At 36.5% G+C, this 23568-nt stretch overlaps 1 protein-coding gene across 1 annotated transcript; it reads right to left on the bottom strand.

The window, feature by feature from the left end:
* Window positions 1–1356: 1356 nt before the first annotated feature.
* Window positions 1357–18297, bottom strand: CDK1 (cyclin dependent kinase 1). Its single transcript, XM_007963352.3, has 8 exons — window positions 18184–18297; window positions 16551–16612; window positions 11653–11809; window positions 10726–10849; window positions 8255–8425; window positions 4169–4332; window positions 3935–4076; window positions 1357–2333 (listed from the first exon to the last, which is right to left on the bottom strand). Exons 2-8 carry the CDS (start codon window positions 16585–16587, stop codon window positions 2235–2237), a joined length of 894 nt encoding a protein of 297 aa, XP_007961543.1. The 5' UTR covers window positions 16588–16612; window positions 18184–18297; the 3' UTR covers window positions 1357–2234.
* Between the last annotated feature and the right edge of the window lie 5271 nt (window positions 18298–23568).

The following is a 23568-nucleotide window of genomic DNA, read 5'->3' on the forward strand; positions in this document are numbered from 1 at the left end:
CCATGCCCAAATAAATTAGTAAAGATTTCACTGCTGTGCTCACATATATGAAGCCTATACTAGTATATGTATGAAATATGCATCTTTCTCCCCTCCACTAAAGAGTGCAAACTCAGAGAAATAGAGTAACTTTAAAGACATTGCATGATGTCATTAAGTTTTAAGACAACTAAAACCAGATATAGGCCCCAAATGGTCAAACTCACCACTACTGATGACAATGGAATTCATCTAAATCAGCTTGGGCAGAGCTTTTGAAAACACACATTATTGGGACACATTTCCCAATTTTCAAAATCTGAATTCAGGGTAGTGCCAGAGTTAGCTTCTGGGCGTTTCTAGCACATAACAGACTTAAGGGTCACTGGCCTAGAGACAAGCTCCCTTTTAAAATTAGTCAGAAGTACCACAGCACAAACTAATTTAAACATACATTTGAGATGAGGACACAATTCAGTAGCTTCTCACCTAGTCACTGAAGTTGGTTGACACAGGATCAAAAGTAGGTCACTCACTATAGCAAGAGATGACAGTGTCCTACCATCTGTCTCATTTCCCTGGTCTACCAAGTCAGTTCTAATTTGATGTACTGTCAACTTTTCAGACACTTGGACTCCATGGAGCAAGAGCCGTGAGGTTGCATGCTGTTTCTACATTATCTACAAGGCCCCAAACGTTTGTATCACCCATGTATCTATATACTACTGAAAAAATAAATAAGTAAATAATTATATAGGATACACTGCTAGTTTCTGTTCTACACTGGGGTAGGAAAGGGATTGTGATTAATGCTGGTTGTAAATCACTAAAGGGTTGCAAGCCACAATTTGCAAAACAGATCTAGTTCAATGCCTCACTTCATAGACAAGGAAACACAGACCTATAGATACGCCATTATACCATCTCCAATCTTTAGTGTTACCTTTCATTTACCCAATTCTTGCCATGCAATCCTAAACAACCCTCCACAATATAACCCTAAATGACTTCCATTAATAGGCTCTACATTCTCTTAAGAACAAACTGGCTTCCACCAAAGACTACAGAACAGGACAACCAAACCACCAATCATAAGAGGTCCTGCTGCTAAGAACGTGACACACACTTTCTTCTAGAGTGCAACATTTCCAAGACAAGATGAATTAGATAGATCCCTCGTTACATATCCAGTCGAGTGTAAAAATCAGTAATCCAGGAATGCACATTCTAGCCCGTTAACCAGGAGGAAAAACAGAGGAGATATGGTTGGAAAAAGGATAGAAGTACGCTAAAAAAGTAATAAAACTATTGTACACTTCTCTTGATTGCAGCAAATAATTCAAAGTAGGCTGCTTATAAGAATCACAATGAGCAGCATTATTAGTTAAACAATTTAATTCCCAAAGCTAGTAATTTTAGCTAAATATACATTAGAGCCTTTTTAGACGGCTACTAATAAACGCTATGTCAAAATGTGTAGTTTTAAACTCCGACTTGAAAGCCAAGATAAGCAACTCCTTCAGTTATTACTCTGACCAAGGCATAAGAATTCACTTAGACAAAAAGCTTTCAAAACATACCTAAAAATAGGATTGTTCATAAATTTTCAAAACTGTTCTTCCCTGTTGTGGACAGCCCTTGATCTTTGTAAGACTTAGCAAATTTTGGCATGCTCTCATGTTAGCTTTTTAAGTTACTGAAAACTCCCTATAAATTTAGCATCATTTCTCAAATCTGTATAGTTTTCTCATTCCGAATGCTTAGACATTTAGGTCAAAAATTAAAATACCAGTAGAAAAATATTCATCTTTAGCCAGGTTGTATAGTTACAACATGGCAAGAAACTGATGAGAACATTTAAACATTCAGAGCATAAAAATACTTCAAAGCATTATGAAACTTGAACTTAGCACTTTCCTAAATTTTAGTAGTTCCAACTACAGGAAACTAAAAACTGCCATAAGGACTGAGATGATTTAAGCCAACTCAAATTTTTTCCCGATTCCTGACATCAATATTATAGTTTTATTATAGTAACAAATAGTTGTTACAGTGAGACCTACACACATATACAGAATTATATTTAAATTCATATAGAATATGTACATTTTTAAGTTATACTTTTGAAATTAGAAGATGAAGTACAGCTTAAGTTTGATAACAAAGAAATATATATAAGACAAAAATAGACAAGAGTTAACAATAAAAACACAACTATCTGTTGTTATAACATGTGGAAACTTTTTGTCAGAAAGCTACATCTTCTTAATCTGATTGTCCACATCATTAAAATACGGATGATTCAGTGCCATTTTGCCAGAAATTCGTTTGGCTGGATCATAGATTAACATTTTCTGGGAGAAAAAAGAAAAAGAGATATTTATTTAGGAAATAAATCATTTTTTACAAAATCTCCATAAAACCTCAACCTTTCTAGCAATAAACCAAAACTAATACTTTCAGTGAATATCTATTAAATGAGCATTTCCACTAGTTTAACATACAAATGTCTCCTCCCCTACATTTCACCCTTGAGGTCTAGAATAACCTACTCCGTAAATCACAGATATTCTCAATAACCTCTTTTTGTTATCAATTATGGTAAGACTCAAGCATTCAGAAATAGCTTTAAAACTAAGACATAAATATAGGAAAGATGTCTAGTTAATTATATTTACGTTGAGAATTAAATGGCCACCTGAGTTATTTACAACATTCTTTAAATGGCAATTAACTATGGCAGTTTCTGATGTAGCTTCCAACAAGTTCCAAATAAAACCCTTCACAGCACAATGTGTTATAAAAATAGCTAAAATTGAGTCACTAAAAGAATTACAGTCAGACAACTTAGTATAAATTAGTTTATGCACCAGAAAAAGCTAAATAAAGTTTAGGATTGTAAATTTGATCTTTAAGAAATACTAATCTTAAAAAAATAAACTAAAATCAACAAGCAGACTAGAGATTTTACTAACTAGTTACCATTTGAACTCTCATGTAACCAGCACCATACAAACTGCTGTGGATAAATCATGGTACTCAATTCCCACAGCTAAAAGTAGGTATTAGTGCCATTTTACAAATGAGGACATTGAGGCTCAAAGGGAAGTAACTTGCCCAAGTTCACAGAGCTACGGAATAAAGCTCAAATTTGAAACCAAGTTTAATTTACAATAATGGTTCTCAACTAGGATAGACTTTGCCCATCAGGAGACATTTGGCAATATCTGGAGACATTTTTGGTTGTCCTAACTGTGAAGAGTATACTACTGGCATCTAGAGAGTCGAAGACAGTGATGCCATGCCACTATGATGTGCCAAGCTATGATGCACAGAACAATGCCAGCAACAAAGATTTATCCAATCCAAGGTATGTCAATTGTGGCTAGACTAAGGAATCTGACTTATTGTATTTGATTTGGGGGAAATCTAAGCTTAATTTTGTGGCATAAGGGGTTTTCACACTCTGAAAGTAACCCAAAGACCAATGTTTCTCATATACAATGGTATAGCAATAGATCCTTCTGATGGAGAAGCTAGGTACAAAGTGCGAATAAAGCTTATTCTGAAGATGGCTTTAATAATTTAAAATATCAACCAATAAGAAAAACACTTACATCTAGCATAAACTAAGAGGGCTTAGTAACGACAAAAATGCTAGAAAAGAGAGCCACTACAATTCAGCAACTTGAAAAAAAAAAGTATTAATCCTGGTCTCTCCCTCAAAATGTCCATAGCTACTTGTCAGATAAAAAACAAAAACTAATGCTAAATCTTCCTCTCAAAGCCACTAGTGCCTCTTGATATCTAAAATGAAGCTAGCATAATACAATGTATATAACAGACACCCAGCTAAAAAATGTAAGCATTCTTCCTATTTTCTAGGTAAAAGAAAGAACTGAATATATTCTGAATCATCAATAATTTGGAATTCAGTATAAAGGGCACTCCTTACTGAGAGCAAATCCAAGCCATTTTCATCCAAGTTTTTGACGTGGGATGCTAGGCTTCCTGGTTTCCATTTGGGAAATGTATTCTTATAGTCCTGTAAAGATTCCACTTCTGGCCACACTTCATTATTGGGAGTGCCCAAAGCTCTAAAAAACAGGAAAACAAACATTTCTTAAAGCATAAATGTAATCTCATTGTTACATATGTTACCTTTATTATCTCAGTTTTTAATAGCTACCTGAAAATCCTGAAGAGTTGATCAATTTCTGAATCCCCATGGAAAAGTGGTTTTTTAGTTGCTAGTTCAGCAAATATGGTGCCTATACTCCAAATGTCAACTGGAGTTGAGTAACGAGCTGACCCCAGCAATACTTCTGGAGATCTGTACCAGAGTGTTACTACCTATTAGAAAGCAAATTTTTACAATGAATAAATGTGGTGCATAAAATTAGCTAAACTTGAACATCTATATTTTCATTAGGACTGTCCTTTAAAGGCTGTATGACTGCCATCAATAATATTGTTTAAGTCAATTAAAGGTACACAAAATTGAAGATAAATATTTCATTTCTAAGTTTTATTCATTAGAAGACAAAACAGATAAAAGCATAATAAATATTTTTTTTGCTTTTCAAATCACTAAAGATCAAGACAGTTATACAGCCTTACCTTCCTCCTCACTGAAAAACCAAACCCATTGATAATAGATTTGGGGTGATACTGAACAAAGTGCAGGTACTTTTCACTTGCTAAGATGCTACATAACAGTACCATTACAACATGAATAAGAAACATGAGAAAGAAATAAAGGGCATCCAAATTGCAAAGGAAGAAGTCAAATTGTCCCTGTGTGCAGAGATGATATACAGAAAAACTGAAGAGAGTCCACCAAAAACTCTTAGAACTGATTAACAAAGTTGCAGTATACAAAATCAAAATCAGTATACAAAAATTAAAAGTTTCTATACACCAATAACAAACTGGCTGAAAAATAAATCAAGAAAGCAATCTAATGTATACTAGCTGCAAAAAAACCTAGGAATAAATTTAACCAAGGAGATGTATAATCTCTACACCAAAAACTATAAAACATTGAAGAAAAAAATTAGGAAGATACAAAAAAAAGATATCCCATGTTCATGAACTGCAAGAATATAAAAATGACCATATTACCACCCAATACAGTCTACAAAATTCAGTGCAATCTCCATCAAAATACCAAGGACATTCTTCACAAAAATAAAAAGAAATCCTAAAATTCACATAGAACCAAAAAAAGACCCAAAATAGCTAAACTAATTTTGAGCAAAAAGAACAAAGCTGAAGGCATCATACCACCTGACTTCAAAAATGTATTACAAAGCTATAGTAACCAAAATAGCATGATATAGCATAAAAAAAGATGCATAGACCAATAGAACAAAATAGAGAATCCAGAAATAAATCCATGTATTTACAGTCAACTCATTTTTGAGAAAGACGACAAGAACATTCACTAGGGAAAAGCCAATCTCTTCAATAAATGGTGCTGGGAAAACTGGATAATCCATATGCAGAACAATGAAACTAAACCCCTATAACTAAACATACACAAAAATCAACTCAAAATGGATTAAAAAAGACCTTAAACTATGAAACTACTAGAAGAAAACAGGGCAAACACTGTTATCGATATTGACCTGGACAAAAATCATATGAGTAAGACCTCAAAAGCTCAAGCAACAATATCAAAACTAGACAAATGAGGTGGCCAGGTGCAGCAGCTCATGCCTATAATCCCAACACTTTGGGAGGCCAAAGTGAGAGGACCGCATGAACCCAGGAGTTCAAGAACAGCCTGGGAAATATGCTGACAGCCCATCTCTACAAAAATTTAAAAAATTAGCCTAGCATGGTGTTGCACACCTGTGTATGGGCCCCGTTACTCAGGAGGCTGACAAGGGAGGATCACTGGAGCCCAGGAGGTTGAGGTTGCAGTGAGCCCTGTTTGCGCCACTGCATTCCAGCATAGGCATTCCACCCTGTCTCAGCAACAACAAATAGACAAACGGGATTATATTGAACTAAAAAGCTTCTGCACAGCAAAAGAAACAAGTAACAGAATAACAGAATGAAGCAGCTATCTGCAGAATGGGAGAAATTATTTGCAAATCACTCATCCAGCAAAGAATTAATATCCAGAATAAAAAAATAATAAGAATCCAATTTTAAAAATGGTCAAATGATCTGAATAAAACTTTCTCAAAAGACATACAAATGACCAGCAAGTATATGAAAAAGTGCTCAACATCACTATTCATCAGGGAAATGCAAATCAAAACCACAATGATCTATCACACCCCAGTTAGAGTAATTATCATCAAAAGACAAAAAGTGCTGACAAGAACGCAGAGAAAGGGCAACTTTTATGCACTGTTGGTGGGAATTTAAATCAGTACAGTCATTGTGAAAAACTGTTCAGAGGATCCTCAAAAAACTACAAACTAGAACTACCATATAATTTAGCAATCCCACTGCTGGGGGTGTATGTCCAAAATAAATAAAATCAATTATGTCAAAGAGATAGCTGCACTCCCGTGTTTATTGAAGCACTCTTCACAATAGCCAAGATACGGAATCAACCTATGTTTCCATCAACAGATAAAGAAAATGTGGTGTATACACACACTCACACAATGGGTGCACACAATGGAATACTAGACTACTACTCAGCCACAATAAAAGAATGAAATCCTGTCATTTATGGCAACAAGGATGAGCTGTGAAATAAGCCAGGCACAGAAGGATAAATACTACATGTGTTCACTCATACATGAAAACATAAAAAGTTGATCTAATGGCCATAGAGTAGAATAGTGGTTATTCAGGGCTTAGAAGAGGAAAATAGAGATAAGTTGGTTTATGGATACAATTACAGCTCAAAAAGAAAAATATGCTCTAGTGTTCTATAGCACTGTAAGCTGACTAGTTACCAATAATTTACTGTAAATTTTCAAATAGCCAGAACAAAGAATTTTGAATGTTCCCAACAAAAAGAAATAATAAATGCTTGGGGCAATGGATATGCTAACTACCCCAATTTAATTAACACACATTGCATACATGTATCCAAATACCACACTGTACCCCATAAATATGTATAATGTGTCAATAAAAAACGATTTTTAAATTATTTAAAAAACATGAATAAGTCAAATAACAGCTTATTAGTGATATAGAACTAACCAACCATTAATTTATCTTATGGTAAAAATATTGCCTCTTAGAACAAAGCTAATGAGATCAATATCATTTGTTTAAGACAAAGAAAACAAAATAATCTTATTTATATAGCCATGTAAAAAAATGATAAAAAGGGTGGGGTGCGGTGGCTCATGCCTGTAATCCCAGCACTTTGGGAGGCCGAGGCGAGCGAATCACGAGGTCAGGAGATAGAGACCATCCTGGTTAACACGGTGAAACCCCATCTCTACTAAAAAAAAAGTACAAAAAATTAGCAAATTAGTCAGGCTTGGTGGCGGGCGCCTGTAGTCCCAGCTACTCAGGAGGCTGAGGCAGGAGAATGGCATGAACTCGGGAGGCGGAGCTTGCAGTGACCAGAGATCGTGCCCACACTCCAACCCGGGCAACAGAGCCAGACTCCGTCTCAAAAAAAAAAAAAAAAAGATAAAAAGAGCTAACAACCAGCCAAGACAACTAATCAGATGAGCACTGTTATTAGTTTTGATGTGGAGACAGTCTTTGGGTCAAGGGTAGACAACTCCACAGAAGATAGCTTTTCAATAATCCTTTACTATACAATGTTCCCTTTCCTTCAGAAACACTAAATACCAAGTCAGCAATATAACACAGATTAAACAAATTAATTCCTAAATGTATCAGAAATAATATACCTTAAGGAACAAAACCTGTCTTTGAATCAATCTGACTATAATCAGGAAGGGTTCGGTCAAGAGACAGAAACTGAGGTGGTGACTTGAATGGGGAGAGTTTAATATAAAGAATTAAAGTACAACAAAGGATGGGAATAATGTAAATAAAGTAAAAAATAATGAGAACGTAAAAACTGTAGATAGGAAAATCCCTTCCTCCTGCTGTGTCTCTCTAGTACCCTCTACCTTAACATAGCAGCTGGCAAAGAAAAAATACTTAAAGGCTTCAATTACATTTTCACATAGCATGCAATGAATTTGGAGCTGACAGGCAATAAATTGATATTGGCACTGAGTAGATATCTTTTATTATTTCTTGACTTCACAAATACAGAAAATAATCTAGCAATCACACACATTCAAAAGCCATCAAAAACCACTATTCCACTTACCTCATGTGTATAAACTCTAATAGGTATTCCGAAAGCTCTGGCAAGGCCAAAATCAGCCAGTTTAATTGTTCCTTTGTCATCAATCAAGAGATTTTGAGGTTTTAAGTCTCTGTGAAGAACTCTTCTAGAGTGACAAAACACAATCCCCTGTAGGATTTGGTATAAATAACTCTGGAAAAAGCAAAAAAAGTTAGAAACTTAAGCAAAGTACATGATTTTCTAAATAATCTGTTTCAAAGACAAAAAATTAGGTTCCAGAGAAATAATTTAATTACTGGAGCTTTCAGGCCATTTTAGGCTAATAAGCATTTGTGGGTGGGAAGCCGTTTACACACAACATCACACTTGTATACCTAACAAAATGATCTTCACCTTATAGACATATCTATAATCATGTCAATGCATTTAGTCTTTAAACATTTTTGGTCCCCAATCCTTAAATTACAAGTTGGTTTTCTACATAGAAGCCTCTTGAATTTTGTTCCATATACCTCTACCAACTCTATTTTCTATCTTCAATACAGTTGGCCTTTTCTATCTTTCATTTTTACATATTCATTTCCTTTTTGAAAAAATTAGATTCTAAAAGTGATGGCAAAGATATTATGATTATATATTGAAATGGATAAAATTATCATAAAATGCTGCTTAGTTCAGAGAAAAGTGCTTTACATTTGTTGCCAAAGACAATGTCATTGACATTTGAAGTAACATGAATACTACAAGAACAAAGTACACAGAAAAATGACTTACAGTTTGAAATTGGGAAATAATACAGATGCTCCATCTTAGAGGGACAAGTGGCATTCAAAAACAAAACAAAACGGATGCTCCATCTGGATAAACTTATTCTAAGTTGAAAAGACCTTGTCGAAATGCATTGAATACACCTAACCTACCAAACATAGCTAAGCATATCCCACCTTAAATGTGCTCGAAACACTTACATTAGCATATAGTTGGAAGTGTTGAATACCTCGTTATTTATTGAATACTGTACTGAAAGTGAAAAAACAGAATGGTTGTATGGGTAAATGAAGTATGGTTTCTAGTGAATGTGCATCATTTCTGCTTCATTGTAAAATTCAAAAATTGTAAGTAAAACCATTGTTGCCTGTACATAAAACCAGTTAGAACAACTGGCTAGTCATTTGGAAAAAGATAAAGCTGAATCTGTACCCCAGTTTTTAAGTCAAAATAAATCTTGATCCATACAGAATTTAAGACAAAAAAAGTGTGTGTAGAAGATAGGACTTACTAAAACTACCAGAAAAATACTGACATGTATTATTCTAATACATTCGATCTTTGAGTGAGGAAGACTTAAAAGCAAGACATAAAAGCAGAAAGTCCAAAAGTCATGCAAGATTGTTAAAGACAGTATCCTAATGAAAATATAGTAGAGAATAGGAACAGGCAGTTTATAATAGCTAAATATGAAGTGTTAAATTGTCATGAAATATAAAATTAAAACAATCTTAATATGCCTTTTTCACATAGTTAAAAGACTGATAAAACCAAGTTTTGGTAATGATGTACTAAAACAATAAGTGTTACACACCATGTGTACTTAAGAGTAAATTGCTACAAGTTTTTTAGAGGGCAACCGGCAGTATCTATCAAAATGTAAATAAACATCTTCAATCCATCATTCATTCCCACTTTAAAAATTTATCCTATAAAGTTGCACACAAAGATAAATATCTATAAGGACATTCAGTGAAGTACTGTTAATAAGAGCAACAATAACCAAGTTGGAAAATAATTTAAATGTTCATCAATATGGAAGTGGTTTAAATAATTATATCAAAAATGTAACTAGACATAGGTAGATCTACATGTCTTCATAATGTTTTACACAAAAAGGGGAAAATATGTATACTTATACATATGCAAATAAGTCCATTTTGTGTAAAAAAGTCTTTATATACATACAAAGTGAACATACAAGTATAAGATTATGAATAAAACTAACGACAGCACTACCTCTGCAGAGTGGTTTGGTAGAACTGGTGTAAGAATAAGATACTTTTATATACTTCAGTACTTAAAACTGTACAATTTTATAATTTAACTGAAATATAATAAATGTCTACAATAAATTGAGCAAAACATATTCAAAACTGGAATAAAACATCTACAACCACTACTCTGCCCTAGGCTTTCATTACTTTGTTTTACATATATCTGACAGCCAAAGAAAGACCAGACTACCCTAGTTTCCAACAATACTTATCAGTTCTATGTTATCTCAGGCACTACTTTTTACTTACTAGAAACAGTATCTAGTAATAACATGGGTAACTCTAACCTGTATAAACTAACCATGAGGGAGAAAAATGAAATACTTTTTCTTATTCTATTTTCTAACACTTTTTCCAAGCATATTCCCACAAAACCTAGGGACTTCTGTATATAGTCGCTTTATATCCACAGTGCATAAATATTAATAAAATTAGATAAGCTTTTACCTTAACGAGTGAAGAATCCATGTACTGACCAGGAGGGATAGAATCCAAGTATTTCTTCAGATCCATGGAAAGAAACTCAAAGATGAGATATAACCTGGAATCCTGCATAAGCACATCCTGAAGACTGGAAAAAAATAGACATATATGAAAGAAGAATCCAGCAAACATTTTTGACCTCTGTTTCACAAAATAAAACTCCTTCCATAATTTCAGTTGCTATAATAAAAACTGGGGAAGATGTAGTAACTTCCCTAATGGCTGAGACTCAAAACTCAAATTTAAGAAAGGAATCTCAGGGCAACTATTTAAAATTAGGCCTTGTACAGGAGGTGCTTGTTTATAAGGAGCCTGTATTCCAAAAGAACGTATCTAGGTTGGTTACTAATTGCTGAGAGCTTATTTTTTCATCGAAGTGAATTATAAAAATAAATTTTAAAGTGGTATCTGACCTTAAAAGCTACTTCTAATCTCTAGCCCCAGACAAATACAATTAGATTTTAACTTGGACTGTTAGGAAGACAGCTCTCCAAAAACACCCAATGCAAACACATTAAGGAAAAAAATCTTTTTCATTCGACCTAGCTACCTTTCTTAAGACTGACTAAAGGATCTTCAGGAACTAGAGCTCCCCAAGTAGGAGAGAGTTGACAAAGCTCTATGAAAAGGACTTTACTCCCATGGCCAATTTACCTTGCTTTTCCAGCCCCAAATATTCATCTACATCACCAATCTCCTCTAACTCTGTTCTTGTTTTAACAGCCTGTTCTCTTTTACATATGTGCAGCATTCTCAGCTAACAAAAATAGGGTTCTAGTCCACTCGGTAAGGCTAGACCAAGAAATTAAGCAAATGTAAAGATTTCCAAGTTGAAATTTATATTTGAAATAGCATGCAGAAAATGGCTTACATTCAGATATTATACCATACCTGACTATATTTGGATGACGAAGTTCTTTTAATAGAGAAATTTCCCGAATTGCAGTACTAGGAACCCCTTCCTCTTCACTTTCTAGTCTGATTTTTTTCATGGCTACCACTTGACCTGTAGTTTTGTGTCTACCCTTATACACAACTCCATAGGTACCTGAAACAAAGTAAATAATATGCTGTGTGACACACTCACAAAAAAGATCTTTTTTTTTCTTCCTTATGGCAGGGTCTTGTTCTCTTGTCCAAGTTGGAGTGCAGTGGGGCAATCAAGGCTCACTACAACCTCCACCTCCTGGGTTCAAGGGATCCTCCCACCAAGCCTCCCAAGTAGCTAGGACTACAGGCACGTGCCACCACATCCGGCTAATTTTTGTCTTTTTGATGGAGATGGGGTTTCACCATGTTGCCCAGGCTGCTCTGGAACTCGTGAGCTCAAGCAATCTACTTGCCTCGCCATCCCAAAGTGCTGAGATTACAGGCGTGAGCCACCATACCTAGTCAAACTGAAAGATTTTAAGATTATTGAATCTCATAAGGGTCACATGATAGAAATGTCTGGTGTGGCCATACGGGAAGTATCTTACTCATACCCTTATTGCTTCCAAAAAGAAATTGAGAGTAACTACAATCTGTATGGCTTAAAAATAAAATTCATGTAGTCATCACAAGTTTTCTATACATCTAAATCACCATTAATGTTCCAGCATATTTTACAGAACAAAATAGATCATTTGCAAATTAAAATTAACCTTCTGCCAATATCCTACCCAGCAATAAAGCAGGCATAAAATATAGTGTAAAAATTTGGGCTCCAGAAATATTACTGATAAGAGTCATTATGACACTTCCAGAAAATACTGTAGAGTGCTTTATGCTTTTCAAAACACTTTTATCTGTATCTCAAAATACAGCCAACAGTCCTCATTCTCAAAAGAATGGAGAAAAAAGACCAGATGTTTGTTTATTAAACCTAATAAAGCACATAGTATGTACTACATATTAGGAAAGCCTCACACCCATTTGCAAGTTGATAAAAATACTGATTTCGATATCTGGGCTTCAGGTAGTGAGCAACAGTATCAATCATAAGGAATAGCAGGGAGGGAGGAGATGGATACAGGGAATGAAATGGCAATAAGGGAGAAGACTAGCTAAAATGCATCATTATATGTGGCAACGCTGAATTCCCTAGGTAAGTCTTTTTAAACTCGAGTTGGAGTTTAGGGAGGTCCTGAACCCCTTAAGTACACACAAAATTTTGTTGAATAGCTTACTTTCCATGGCATTGTTTTAACTTCAAAAGTGATTAGAGTGCACTGTTCTAGGAAAAAAGCTTCTTCTATAGCTTTTATGAGTTTCTCTGAAGGTAGCAATATTGCAAAAAAGGCTAACAAACCAACAAATTACCAACTGCTTAGTCAGAATATTAAACAGTTTGAGCAGTAGCAAATTGATGTTATTTAAGCTTAATTTTTTTGACAGAACCTCTATACAAAAGTCTATGTTTTCTTAAATACTGGTGTCATTTTAAAACTATAAAATGACATAAAAGCCATTTTATACTATTCTGATTAAATTGTGGATTAATGTATAACTTTTTGATAACCAAAATTATTCTACGTTAAAGGAGAATTGACTATATTTAATCCTCACAGTCATCCTTAAAAGTAGATAACTTTCATAAACTTAAAATCTACATTTTTTTTTGGATGTAAATTAAGCTCTCATTAAACACAAAAAGTAGGTAAACCAGTAGCACAATCATCTGGCATACTGTTAAAGTGATCTCAGGAAAATTAGTCACTTGCATAATGTAGTAACATAAGCAGTTAACGTTAAGTTCAGAACTAATTTTTTTTCTAGCATCCTTTCTTCTCCCTCAAGTGTACAATATCACCTAATCCTAAATAGCTTTCAGAATTAACAATTAACCAGTGGCCAACACTCAATGTGTTGAATTTTAGAGATAATATCACTTCTTACTGAACTACTGGAAGAGGGGTTAAACAAAGCAGAACTATTCTATTGGTTAATCATCCAAAATTGTTTTTGAAATACATGGTATATGCTCCAAAATGAACTTGGAATTCTAAAGACAGAACTACTCTAGGGTATTTAACTAAGTATAAATAACTAAGGAGACAAAAATCATAACACAGGTAAGCCTAGAAGATCACTGTAAATTGAACGGAAGATTTATCCCAGGAAACAAAAGGAAACAAAAGAAAAATATGTAGGATATGATCAAGTTATGGAGGCCCTTAAGCAGAAAACCTTCATTAAGCAAGTATTTATCAAATGCCCACTAAATGCCAGGTAAGGTTCCACCATCATGGATACAGCTACTCTACGATCCAAAAAGACATTTTCTTAAGACAGGAAGGAGTTCAAAGATTAGTATGACAACACTCCGATTTCTGTAATTCAGAAGAAACCAGAGAACAATTTTTGTAACATTTAAAATAGTAAAGTCTGGATATATTTAAGAAATGAATTAGGTTGTCAAGACTCACTGTCAAGTGAGAGAAAAGGCAGACTCTTCTAAATCAGAATTAAAGAGGCATTAACTGCCAAATGAAAGGCATGACCTTGGGTGGATATTCAGAATATACATGCAGATTTAAGGGTAGAACATTTCTACAACTTACTTGAAATGGATTAAAACGCAAAACAATTGAATGTTCTCACCACAAAGAAATGACAAATGCATGAGGTGATGGATATGCTAATTACTCTGTATGATTTGATCATACAACACATCCATGTATCAACTCACCAAACCATACCCCATGAATACATACAATTAAAATGTGTCAATGAAAAAAATAAAAAATAAACAATGCTAACATACACACAGATAATAAAGTAAATATGACAAAACACCAACATCTTGGTAAAACTATTACAAGTTCATTGCATAAACCTTTCAATACAGATTTGGAAATGTTCAAAATGAAAAGTTGAGGGGAAAAAATATAACTTTTAAAGTACTATTTTAATACTAGACTTTAACCAGATACCTAGCAGAACCAAAAGAAAATTCTGTGTGGATCATTTAGGCCTCCATTTATTTTCACAAGTTCATTTTTCCAAAACAACATCCAGCACATAATCCAAAACAATCAGGCTTGGAGTAGAAACAACAATACAAGCCAGAAAAAGAAACAGTGTTCAGAAGAACAAACAAGGAACACAGATGTTATGATTATCTATTTGGCTATCTCCTGTGGGTTGGGCACTACTGACAGGCAGTGGGCAAACAGTTGTGAACAAGACAAAAACCCCAGCCCTCAAGGATACTATGGTATAATAATCAAAATGGATATTAAGCATGATGCAAAGGGAACTACAAAATGCTCTTGGACTAGAGGAGGAGATAAAAAATGAAGCCAGTAGAGACTGGCCTCCAGGTAGAAAGAACAGCCATTGCCAAAACTCATAGGCCAAATCACAGGATACATTTGAGGACATCAAAGAAATCCAAATTACAGTTGAGCTGGTAAAGAGACAGTTTTGGAGACAGTGTTCATAGTAATAATACAATGTTCAAATGATAAACATTTGAAGGTTTTCTGAGTTAAAGCACTCAAACAAATGCTTTCCATAATATTGTTCAATTGAATTATATCTTTCGTGTTAAGTCCAATTACCACCATTTGCAGAGGCAGAAACCGAGATCCAGAAAAGTTAGAGGGTTTACCACTGTCACACTTATAGAAATAAAAAATGAGAGTCATATGACTTAATGCATGTAATGGATTACATTTAAAATTACATTCTTAACTGCTCTTATTTATGGTAGCAATTAAAGTACTTTTCTCAGAAGTCAAATCTGTAGTTTCCTATAGGTTTGGAGTTCTATCATCTTAAAGAAAAATATATTTATACTTTAAGGTGGTCTCTTTTTATGCCAAACTAAAATCAACACAAATTTCCTGGGAATTTAAGAAACATACTACAAAGCATTAGACATACTAATCACATTATTTTTAATTCAGCAGCAAAACTTGTTTAGTAGAATGGGTATGAGGTATTTATTTAAAAATAAAAATAAATACACACACACACCCCTCCAATCGAACACCACACTAACTTGTCATTCCTATTTCACTAAATTCCCTCCAGTATTCCCCCCTTCTTTTTCTACTATTTCTTGTCAAGTGAGGTCTTTGATCACATTAAAAATATAGTTGGGAATTTCCTTCTGGCAGAACCGATATAAACTGGATTCTACTAGCAAATTATTTTGTACCTGGAGAATTGAGAATGTTCTGTTGGAGTCAAGGAACAGGCGAAGGGATATACCCCTCATTTGTGCCATATATAGATCTGATCATTCCTTCAAGTACCACAGAAAGGGAATGATTATATACGTAAGTTATAGTTTTAGAATAGCTTAAACATGTACATATGGCAGGTCATTTTTTTCTTAAGGTAACTAAATAGAAATTTTATTTAAATTAGATTAAGTCAATTATTGTAACCAGTCTATAAAGTCTGGATAAAAATATTTATCATCCTAAAAATAATTGAAAGAGACTAAAAATAGATTATGAAATTAGCATAATTCTGCATCCCTAACCTCTGCCCCTCAACACATGTGCAAGTCATCAATAGTGTCTTCAAAATACAAGTATTTCTGATACTTCCTTAGTATCAGAAGACTGTAAGACTATGGGGGTGAAGGGACGGGTCATTAGGGATTCAGTAATTTCAATTCTCTTGAAATGTGAACAAATTTGCGTTTATTAAGTAAAGAACATATATTAATGCACACTGGTACTACAAGACATCTTAATGGTTGAATTTTAATAAATATTTACATGTGTTCATATTACAGAAGTTGTAGCATTGTTAAATCATCCCAAAAAATTTACATTACTAAAACCACTCACCTTCTCCAATTTTCTCTATTTTGGTATAATCTTCCATAGTTAGTCAATGGGTATGGCAGATCCTAAAATGAAGGAAAAACTGACTTAATTACATGCCACTAACTTGAGTAGTTTTAAGCATTACACTATATGTAAAGCATTTTCCACTGTGCCTACTGCAGTACATAAGTATTCCATAAATATTAACTACATTCAAACAATATTTACAAGGGTAAGGACTCCTACAATAACTTTCCATCCTTCTTGACTCCTGAGACATTGGAAACATGTGTATATTCTATGCTAGTGTAGTATTTATTTAGCTTCTTCCAATCAAAATAACCCTCAAATTCAGATATCAGCTTGTCTATTCTTTCCAAAGAAAAACCAGAATTATGTTCCCTTGTTGTGACACTAGTACCTGAGTGTGCCAAAGTTATACCCAAATATTTCAACAAATTTATACTGCTTTATGATATTCCTAATTTTATTCAAAACACTATTTTTTATAGTTATAAGGAGAGAACTAAAATGTGTTCAGATTGTTCATTAGGAAAATTTTGTTTAAAGTGGCAAAAACATTTTAAGTGTTTCCAGTTGCCCACGTGACAATTTTAATCTTTTTTTCCTCTGCTTGCAGAGGTCACAAACATGCTCAAGACTTCCAAGGTACTTTTTCCAAGAGTCGGAAATATCACTTAAGCACCCTAAAACAAAAGAATGAAAAGTGCAATTCCACAGATAAAATTCGAATTATAGCCTACACAAAGTCAAGGACTAAGCAGAAAAACTGTATACCTGAATCACAATGAATGGGTTTACAAAAAAAAAAAAAAACCAGAAGTTCAAGACTTCCTCTGAAGTTTGTCAATGAAACGTCAGAACTCCAGGCATAATTACCTAGATTTTTCTAACACCCAACACTGATGATAAAATCATTTATAAAGCCCGCTCTGAACAGACCTTTAAGTTCTGTTTCCCATTTTCATCTTCAAAGAAAAAATCAATCCAGAAAGAAGCAGAGATATATCTTTTTAAATGAAAAAAACTGCACTACACTGCTCATGAGTGTTAAGTGCCTGGGCTGAGTGTTCTTAACAGCTCCAGGTGGGCCGGGGCCGTGGGCAGAGCAAGCCCCAGAAGGCCCACGAGTTCAGGGATCGGTTTCTCAGGGCAGCCTCGCTTTAGGAATCTGCGCCTGTACCTGGCCCAGGTGCGGTCCCGCTTTCCCACCTCCGAGGCGGGATGGGAGGGCGCTCAGGGGCCGGGCCCAGGAAGGAGCCTGCCACTCCGCTGGCGCTCAGTGTGGGGGAGCGAATTTTGCTTCAATCAAGACCCGAAAGCCTCCTAAGGCAGTTCCTGAGAACAGCCGACCTCAACTCACAACTGCAGCCCCGACCCCCCACCCCCACCCCCACGCCGCCTAACCCCGCCAGGCTGAGCTCCCATAGCCTCCCTTTAAAGCCGGCGCAGTGTGGCTCACACGCCCAGGCCCAGGCAAAGGCCCTGCCCACCCGACCCCAAGGCCCAGCCTGGCCCCGCGCAGGTCCCTGCTCTCCAGTCCGGCCTTCTTAGAGGGCCCCGTTCCTCAATACTCGCCCTTCGAGGTCCCCGAGCCGCCCGCTAGACACGACCCTGACCCCAGCCACTGTACCCGGCTTATTATCCCGCGGCGGCCGCAGCGGCAGCTACCACAACCGCGTAACTCTCCGATCAACTTCCAAGAGCCAGCTTTGAAGCCAAGTGCGAGCAGTTTCAAACTCACCGCGCTAAAGGACCCCGGATCCACCAATCGGGTAGCCCGTAGACTTTCAAAGCAGCCAATCAGAGCCCAGCTACGCTAGGCTGGCCTTCCCGCGTGTCTAGAGCGCGAAAGAAAGAGGAAAGGGCGGCTAGAGAAAAAGCAGGAGGGCGGGCGCCAACTGAGTGCGAGCGCAAGCGCTCTCCTCCAGCCGGGAGAGTGTCGTCCTACTGTTTCTAGTCAGCGGAGCAGGAAACTACTGTTCGCTCCGTTCTTCTTTTAAATTTTTTCTCCGAGCATTGGCACAGTTCAAATTTATTATACTCAAAATAGCTCATCAAAAAAGTGATATTGGGTTTCCATCGAGATTCCATTACTTTCACTTCTAATACTTAGGGTTAGGAGTGTATAGTTATGTTTTTCCAAATGCGTGCTTTGCGGGCTGGCTCCAAGGAGCACCTTTCAGTGACCTTAAGAAGGAAATGGAAAACTTAAAAGACCGTCTCAAAACTGTAAAGGAAAATTTATTATTTATATCGCTGTGCTTTGTTTCTACCTCATTTTTGAATTTAATATTAAATTATTTTATTATTTACATTTTGTGTATTATGCAATTAAAAACATTTGAAATGTAAATTTTAAAATATTTTCACATCAGAATTTTAAATATATATAGAGAGGCATGTATTTAGAGACTAGGTTTCATTATGTTATGCATGCTGGCCTCCAACTCCTGGGCTCAAGCAATCGGCCTCAGCCTCCAGTGTAGCTGTGACTACAGGCACCCGCCACCATGCCCGGCTTAAATATTATTAAAACACAAAAATTCACAATTCTATGAGGGGAGAAAAAGAGGTTTAAATTATGCTTTAAATAATCCAGTGTCAAAAACTCTGTCTTCATTGCCATCCACAATATCCTTAAGACAGATTTCTGCATTTAATGCAGTTAATTTTTTTCTTGTTCTTTCCTTCTTTCTCTCTTTCTTACTTTTTTTTTTTTTTTTTTTTTTTTTTTTTTGCCTGTTTGTTTGCAGAGACGGTGTCTCCTTATGTTGCTCTAGCTGGTCTCCAACTCCTAGGCTCCAGCAATCCTCCTACCTTGGCCTCCCAAAGTGCTGGGATTACAGATGTGAGCCACCAGCCCAACTTAAACACCATTCTAAAATCTTTTTAAAATAAACAAATAGAACAGTAAAACAGAGCTAGAGATAATAAAAGTCCATTTTAAGGATTTCTGGTTGCATTGATCCGAATAGGACATAGAACAAAGATTGATTACCACATACACCACAAGTGTGTATTAGAAGACGCAAATTAGAATATGGAATGGAACTTCCTTACCCTTGTGATACAGAATATATCACATGCATTTAAGTGTTTAACACCTTTTAACACAATGAGCTGCATCTATCATCTGGTATTATACATTGCATCTGGCTCAACCTTGACAATTTTTTTTCCTAGGTGATAGAGGCAGTGCATTTGGGATTCATGGTATAGGCAGGAATTTAAGAACTCCTGCTGGAGCCTAATCACTTTTAAAACATGTTTAAAATCCAAACTTCATTTTTTAAATGAAAACTGACTGCCCCAGAGAAATGCTCTAGGGAACCAGGCTGTTCTGTGCAGTTTACGGTACTGGTTTTAATGAATTTTAATATATCTTTCTCTTTGAGAGGCTTAAGCAAGGAATTCAACTTCTATATCATCCAAAAACAGCAACTAATTCATTATATCCATTTTACCTTCAACATAAAGAAGACCACAAGCTTCCACAGCTGTGATGCTAGGTGTATCAATTTAACTTAATCATCTTTCTTTATAAAGTTTCAGAGGTTACTGTAAATCCATGTTATCATCTTGGCAAATACAACTTATTACCCTTTGGGCCAACTTCCATGTAGTGTCTCTAAAGTGCAACACTGTGCTTCATAGACACAAAAATGAATAAGATACAGTTACCGCTGGAGGTGTAGAGGGTAGGGGAGCACAATGATTATTGAGAATTCTCTTCTGGTACTTACCTTGTAACTTGTTATAGGGCGATGTGAGGACCTGGAGGAGGAAACTGCTAATGCTAGCAGAAGTGACATTTGAACGAAGACTGGGGAAAGAATTGTGGAGTGGGCCTTCCAAACAGAGGAAATTGTTTGAGTAAGCACAGAGGCCAGAAAGTCAACCCAAGTAATTCAGGGTGCCCCCCATAGTAGAACGCAGGAAGTGCTGCATCCTGTGATGTTAAAGTCAGAGAAGGGAGTCTGCAGTCAGACTCCTGATGAGCCCGGAACAATGTTCCGAAGGATTTGAGCAGGAGAGGTACACACAGCCTTGGAATCGTATTTTAGGAAAACGACCATAGAGGTGGTATTTAAAAAAAAAAAAAAAAAAACTGAAGAGGAGAGCAGGGGAAGGTACGTGCTCTGAAAAACTTCATATTTGTATTTTGGTAAACTCCATTTTGGAAGGAAAAGAAAAGATCAGTTGGTATTGCACATAAGTATTTTTGGTTTTGTTTCTTATATTTAAGTATTACTATGGCCCAAGAGCTTGGTAGCTCTCACTCTGCCATGTGAGGTTAGAATAAGGCACCTGTCAGTGAGGAAGAGAGCCCTCGCCAGAACCTGATGTTGCCTGCCTCTGAACTTGCACGCCGAACCTCCAGAACTAAGGAAAAATCAAATTTTGTTGTTTAAGCCACCTAGTCTATGGCATGTTGTTATGGCAGCCCCGGTCAAGACAAGTGTTTTTTTTAGATAAGAAAAATTGGAGAACATTTACTTGAAAATACACCTCGGGGCCAGGTGCGGTGTCTCACGCCTATAATCCCAGCACTTTGGGAGGCCGAGGTGGGTGGATCACATTGTCAGGAGATTGAGACTATCCTGGCCAACGTGGGGAAAACCTATCTCTATACTAAAAATACAAAAATTAGCTGGGTGTGGTGGCACATGCCTGTAATCCCAGCTACTAGGGAGGCTGAGGCAGGAGAATCGCTTGAACCCGGGAAGCGGAGGTTGCAGTGAGCCGAGATGGCACCACTGCATTCCAGCCTAGCGACAGAGCGAGACTCCATCTCAAAAACAAAAAAACAAAAAAGGAAAGGAAAAAAAGAAAGAAAAAGAAAATACATGTTGAGAAGGAAGTGGAAGAAACTAATAAAAATGTGCCCTCTGTGGAACACAAGAGTGACCTGGCACAGAGGTGGAAAGGAGAGTTTTTATCTTTTGAATGTTGAGCCATGTGAATGTACTACCCTAGCCCAAAAATGAAAGAATAAATAAATGAATGAATGAATCAGTCTTGCCAAGGCCTCCATTGCTACTGGATAAAAATTGTAAAAATTGGCTGGATGCAGTGGCTCACACCTGCAATCCCAGCACTTTGGGAGGTCAAGGTGGAGGATCCCTTGAGGCCAGGAGTTTGAGGCCAGCCTGGGCGACATAGTAAGACCCTGTCTCTATACAGACAAATACACAAAAAGAAAAAAAAGTGTAAAAGTTGCTGCAAAATATATGCAAAAGAAGAAGATTGATCTTTCTTCATGTTAAATCAGAAAGGAAAGTGATAGAAAATGCAAGATATAGAGATTCAGGTCTTTTCACCACAAGCGAGAATAGTGAACTATCTATCGTTGCTATGACAGAGTTGGGCATTTTCTGATTATAAAAGTAATGTGATTTTTCTGTAAATTTTTAAAAATAATCCAAAGTGTAAAATACAGATAATAAAAGTTTGTCATATACAACCTCCATGCGCCCTATCTTCATTCCTCCCCCAAAAAGAGAAAGAGATCACTCTAAACCTCTTGGTAGTTGTAATTTAAATGCATACATGTCAACCCACCTTAACTCTCATTGGAATTTTAGAAACTGGGCATAGTGTAGGGAGAAGAGATTCATACATCAACCTTGGGACTAATGAGGATCAAGGGTAACAGGTGAGTAGCTGTGGATCTTCCACCTAGGTGGGGTGCAAATGTTTACAATGCAATATGGTGGAAGACTGCTGTGTGCAGACATAGGGGAGAGGGCATCAGGCAAGGCTTCATAGCAAAGGTGACTGAACTGAGTCTTAAGGAATGAAAAGAGTTTGCCAAGAAGACGAATGTGGAGAGCTTCTTGATCCATTGACAAGAAAGAACAATGTGAGTTTGCAGACTGAAATTAGTTCAGTACACTGGAACATAAACAGAGTCTGGGGTCTGAGCAACAGTCTTAAACATTAGGCTAGGGAGTTAAATAATATCTGTACCTTGAAGGTAATGTTCAAGGTTATGCTAAGAGATTTGGATTAGAGGTTGGACTTGAAAAAAAAAATGTGAATAAGGCAGTGACATGGTCATAAGTGGGAGTTAGGAGGGAAACGTCATGAGGAGGACTGGTGATGCAGCATGAAAGCCAGCAGACAATGAAGGACTCTGCAACAGTCCCAGCAGGTGTGGAACACGGGGAGATGGCAGTCAGTTTCAAGAGGAAGAAATGACGATGAGATATTTTTAGGAGCTGGGACTGGGTTAAACAAGGGAGAAGGAGTCATCAGGAATGACTTGGGTGTGTGGCTTTGCAACAGGCTGAGGGTCCTGCTGTTCTAGAGAGATGCTAAGGGGCAGCTATGGGGCATGGAGCATCACTTTGGGCATATTGATAGTGAAGTACTGTGGGACATCCATGTGGCTGGATATGGCCAAGGGTAGGTGTAGGTTCCATGGGGCCCGAAGTGTATATCACTTGGGGATTGCTATGATTTGAAGGTATGTGCCCCTCTGAAATGCATATGTTGGAACTTAAACCCCAAGGTGATGGTATTAAGAGGTTTGGCCTTTGGGAGGTGATTATTAAACCTAGAGGGCTTTTTCCTCACTAATGGGATTAATGCCCTTATAATAGATGCCACAGAGAGCTGCTGGTATCTTTCCATTTCTTCTGCTGTGTGAGAACCCAGAGTCCATTCTTTTTGCCCTTCTGCCATGTGAGGACACAGCAAGATGGCACCATCTTGGAAACAGACAGCAGGCCTCACCAGACAGCATATCTGCTGGTGCCTTGGTCTTGCACTTCCCAGTCTCCAGAACTGTGATACATAGTTTATAGGTTACTCAGTCTGTGGTATTTTGTTATAGCAGCAGGAACAAACTTAGAAAAGTGATCCTTTTTAAGAAAAGGAATCCAAAATTAAGTGTGAGGAAGAATATGTATTGAGAATAAGAAATCACAAAATTATAGAATTTTTTAAGTTGTAAAATCATATAAAATCACAAAATCCACAAATTATATTTTTATTAATTAGTTGATACATC

Source organism: Chlorocebus sabaeus, chromosome 9 (genome assembly GCF_047675955.1).
Source record: "Chlorocebus sabaeus isolate Y175 chromosome 9, mChlSab1.0.hap1, whole genome shotgun sequence".
NCBI classification, from domain to species: Eukaryota; Metazoa; Chordata; class Mammalia; order Primates; family Cercopithecidae; genus Chlorocebus; species Chlorocebus sabaeus.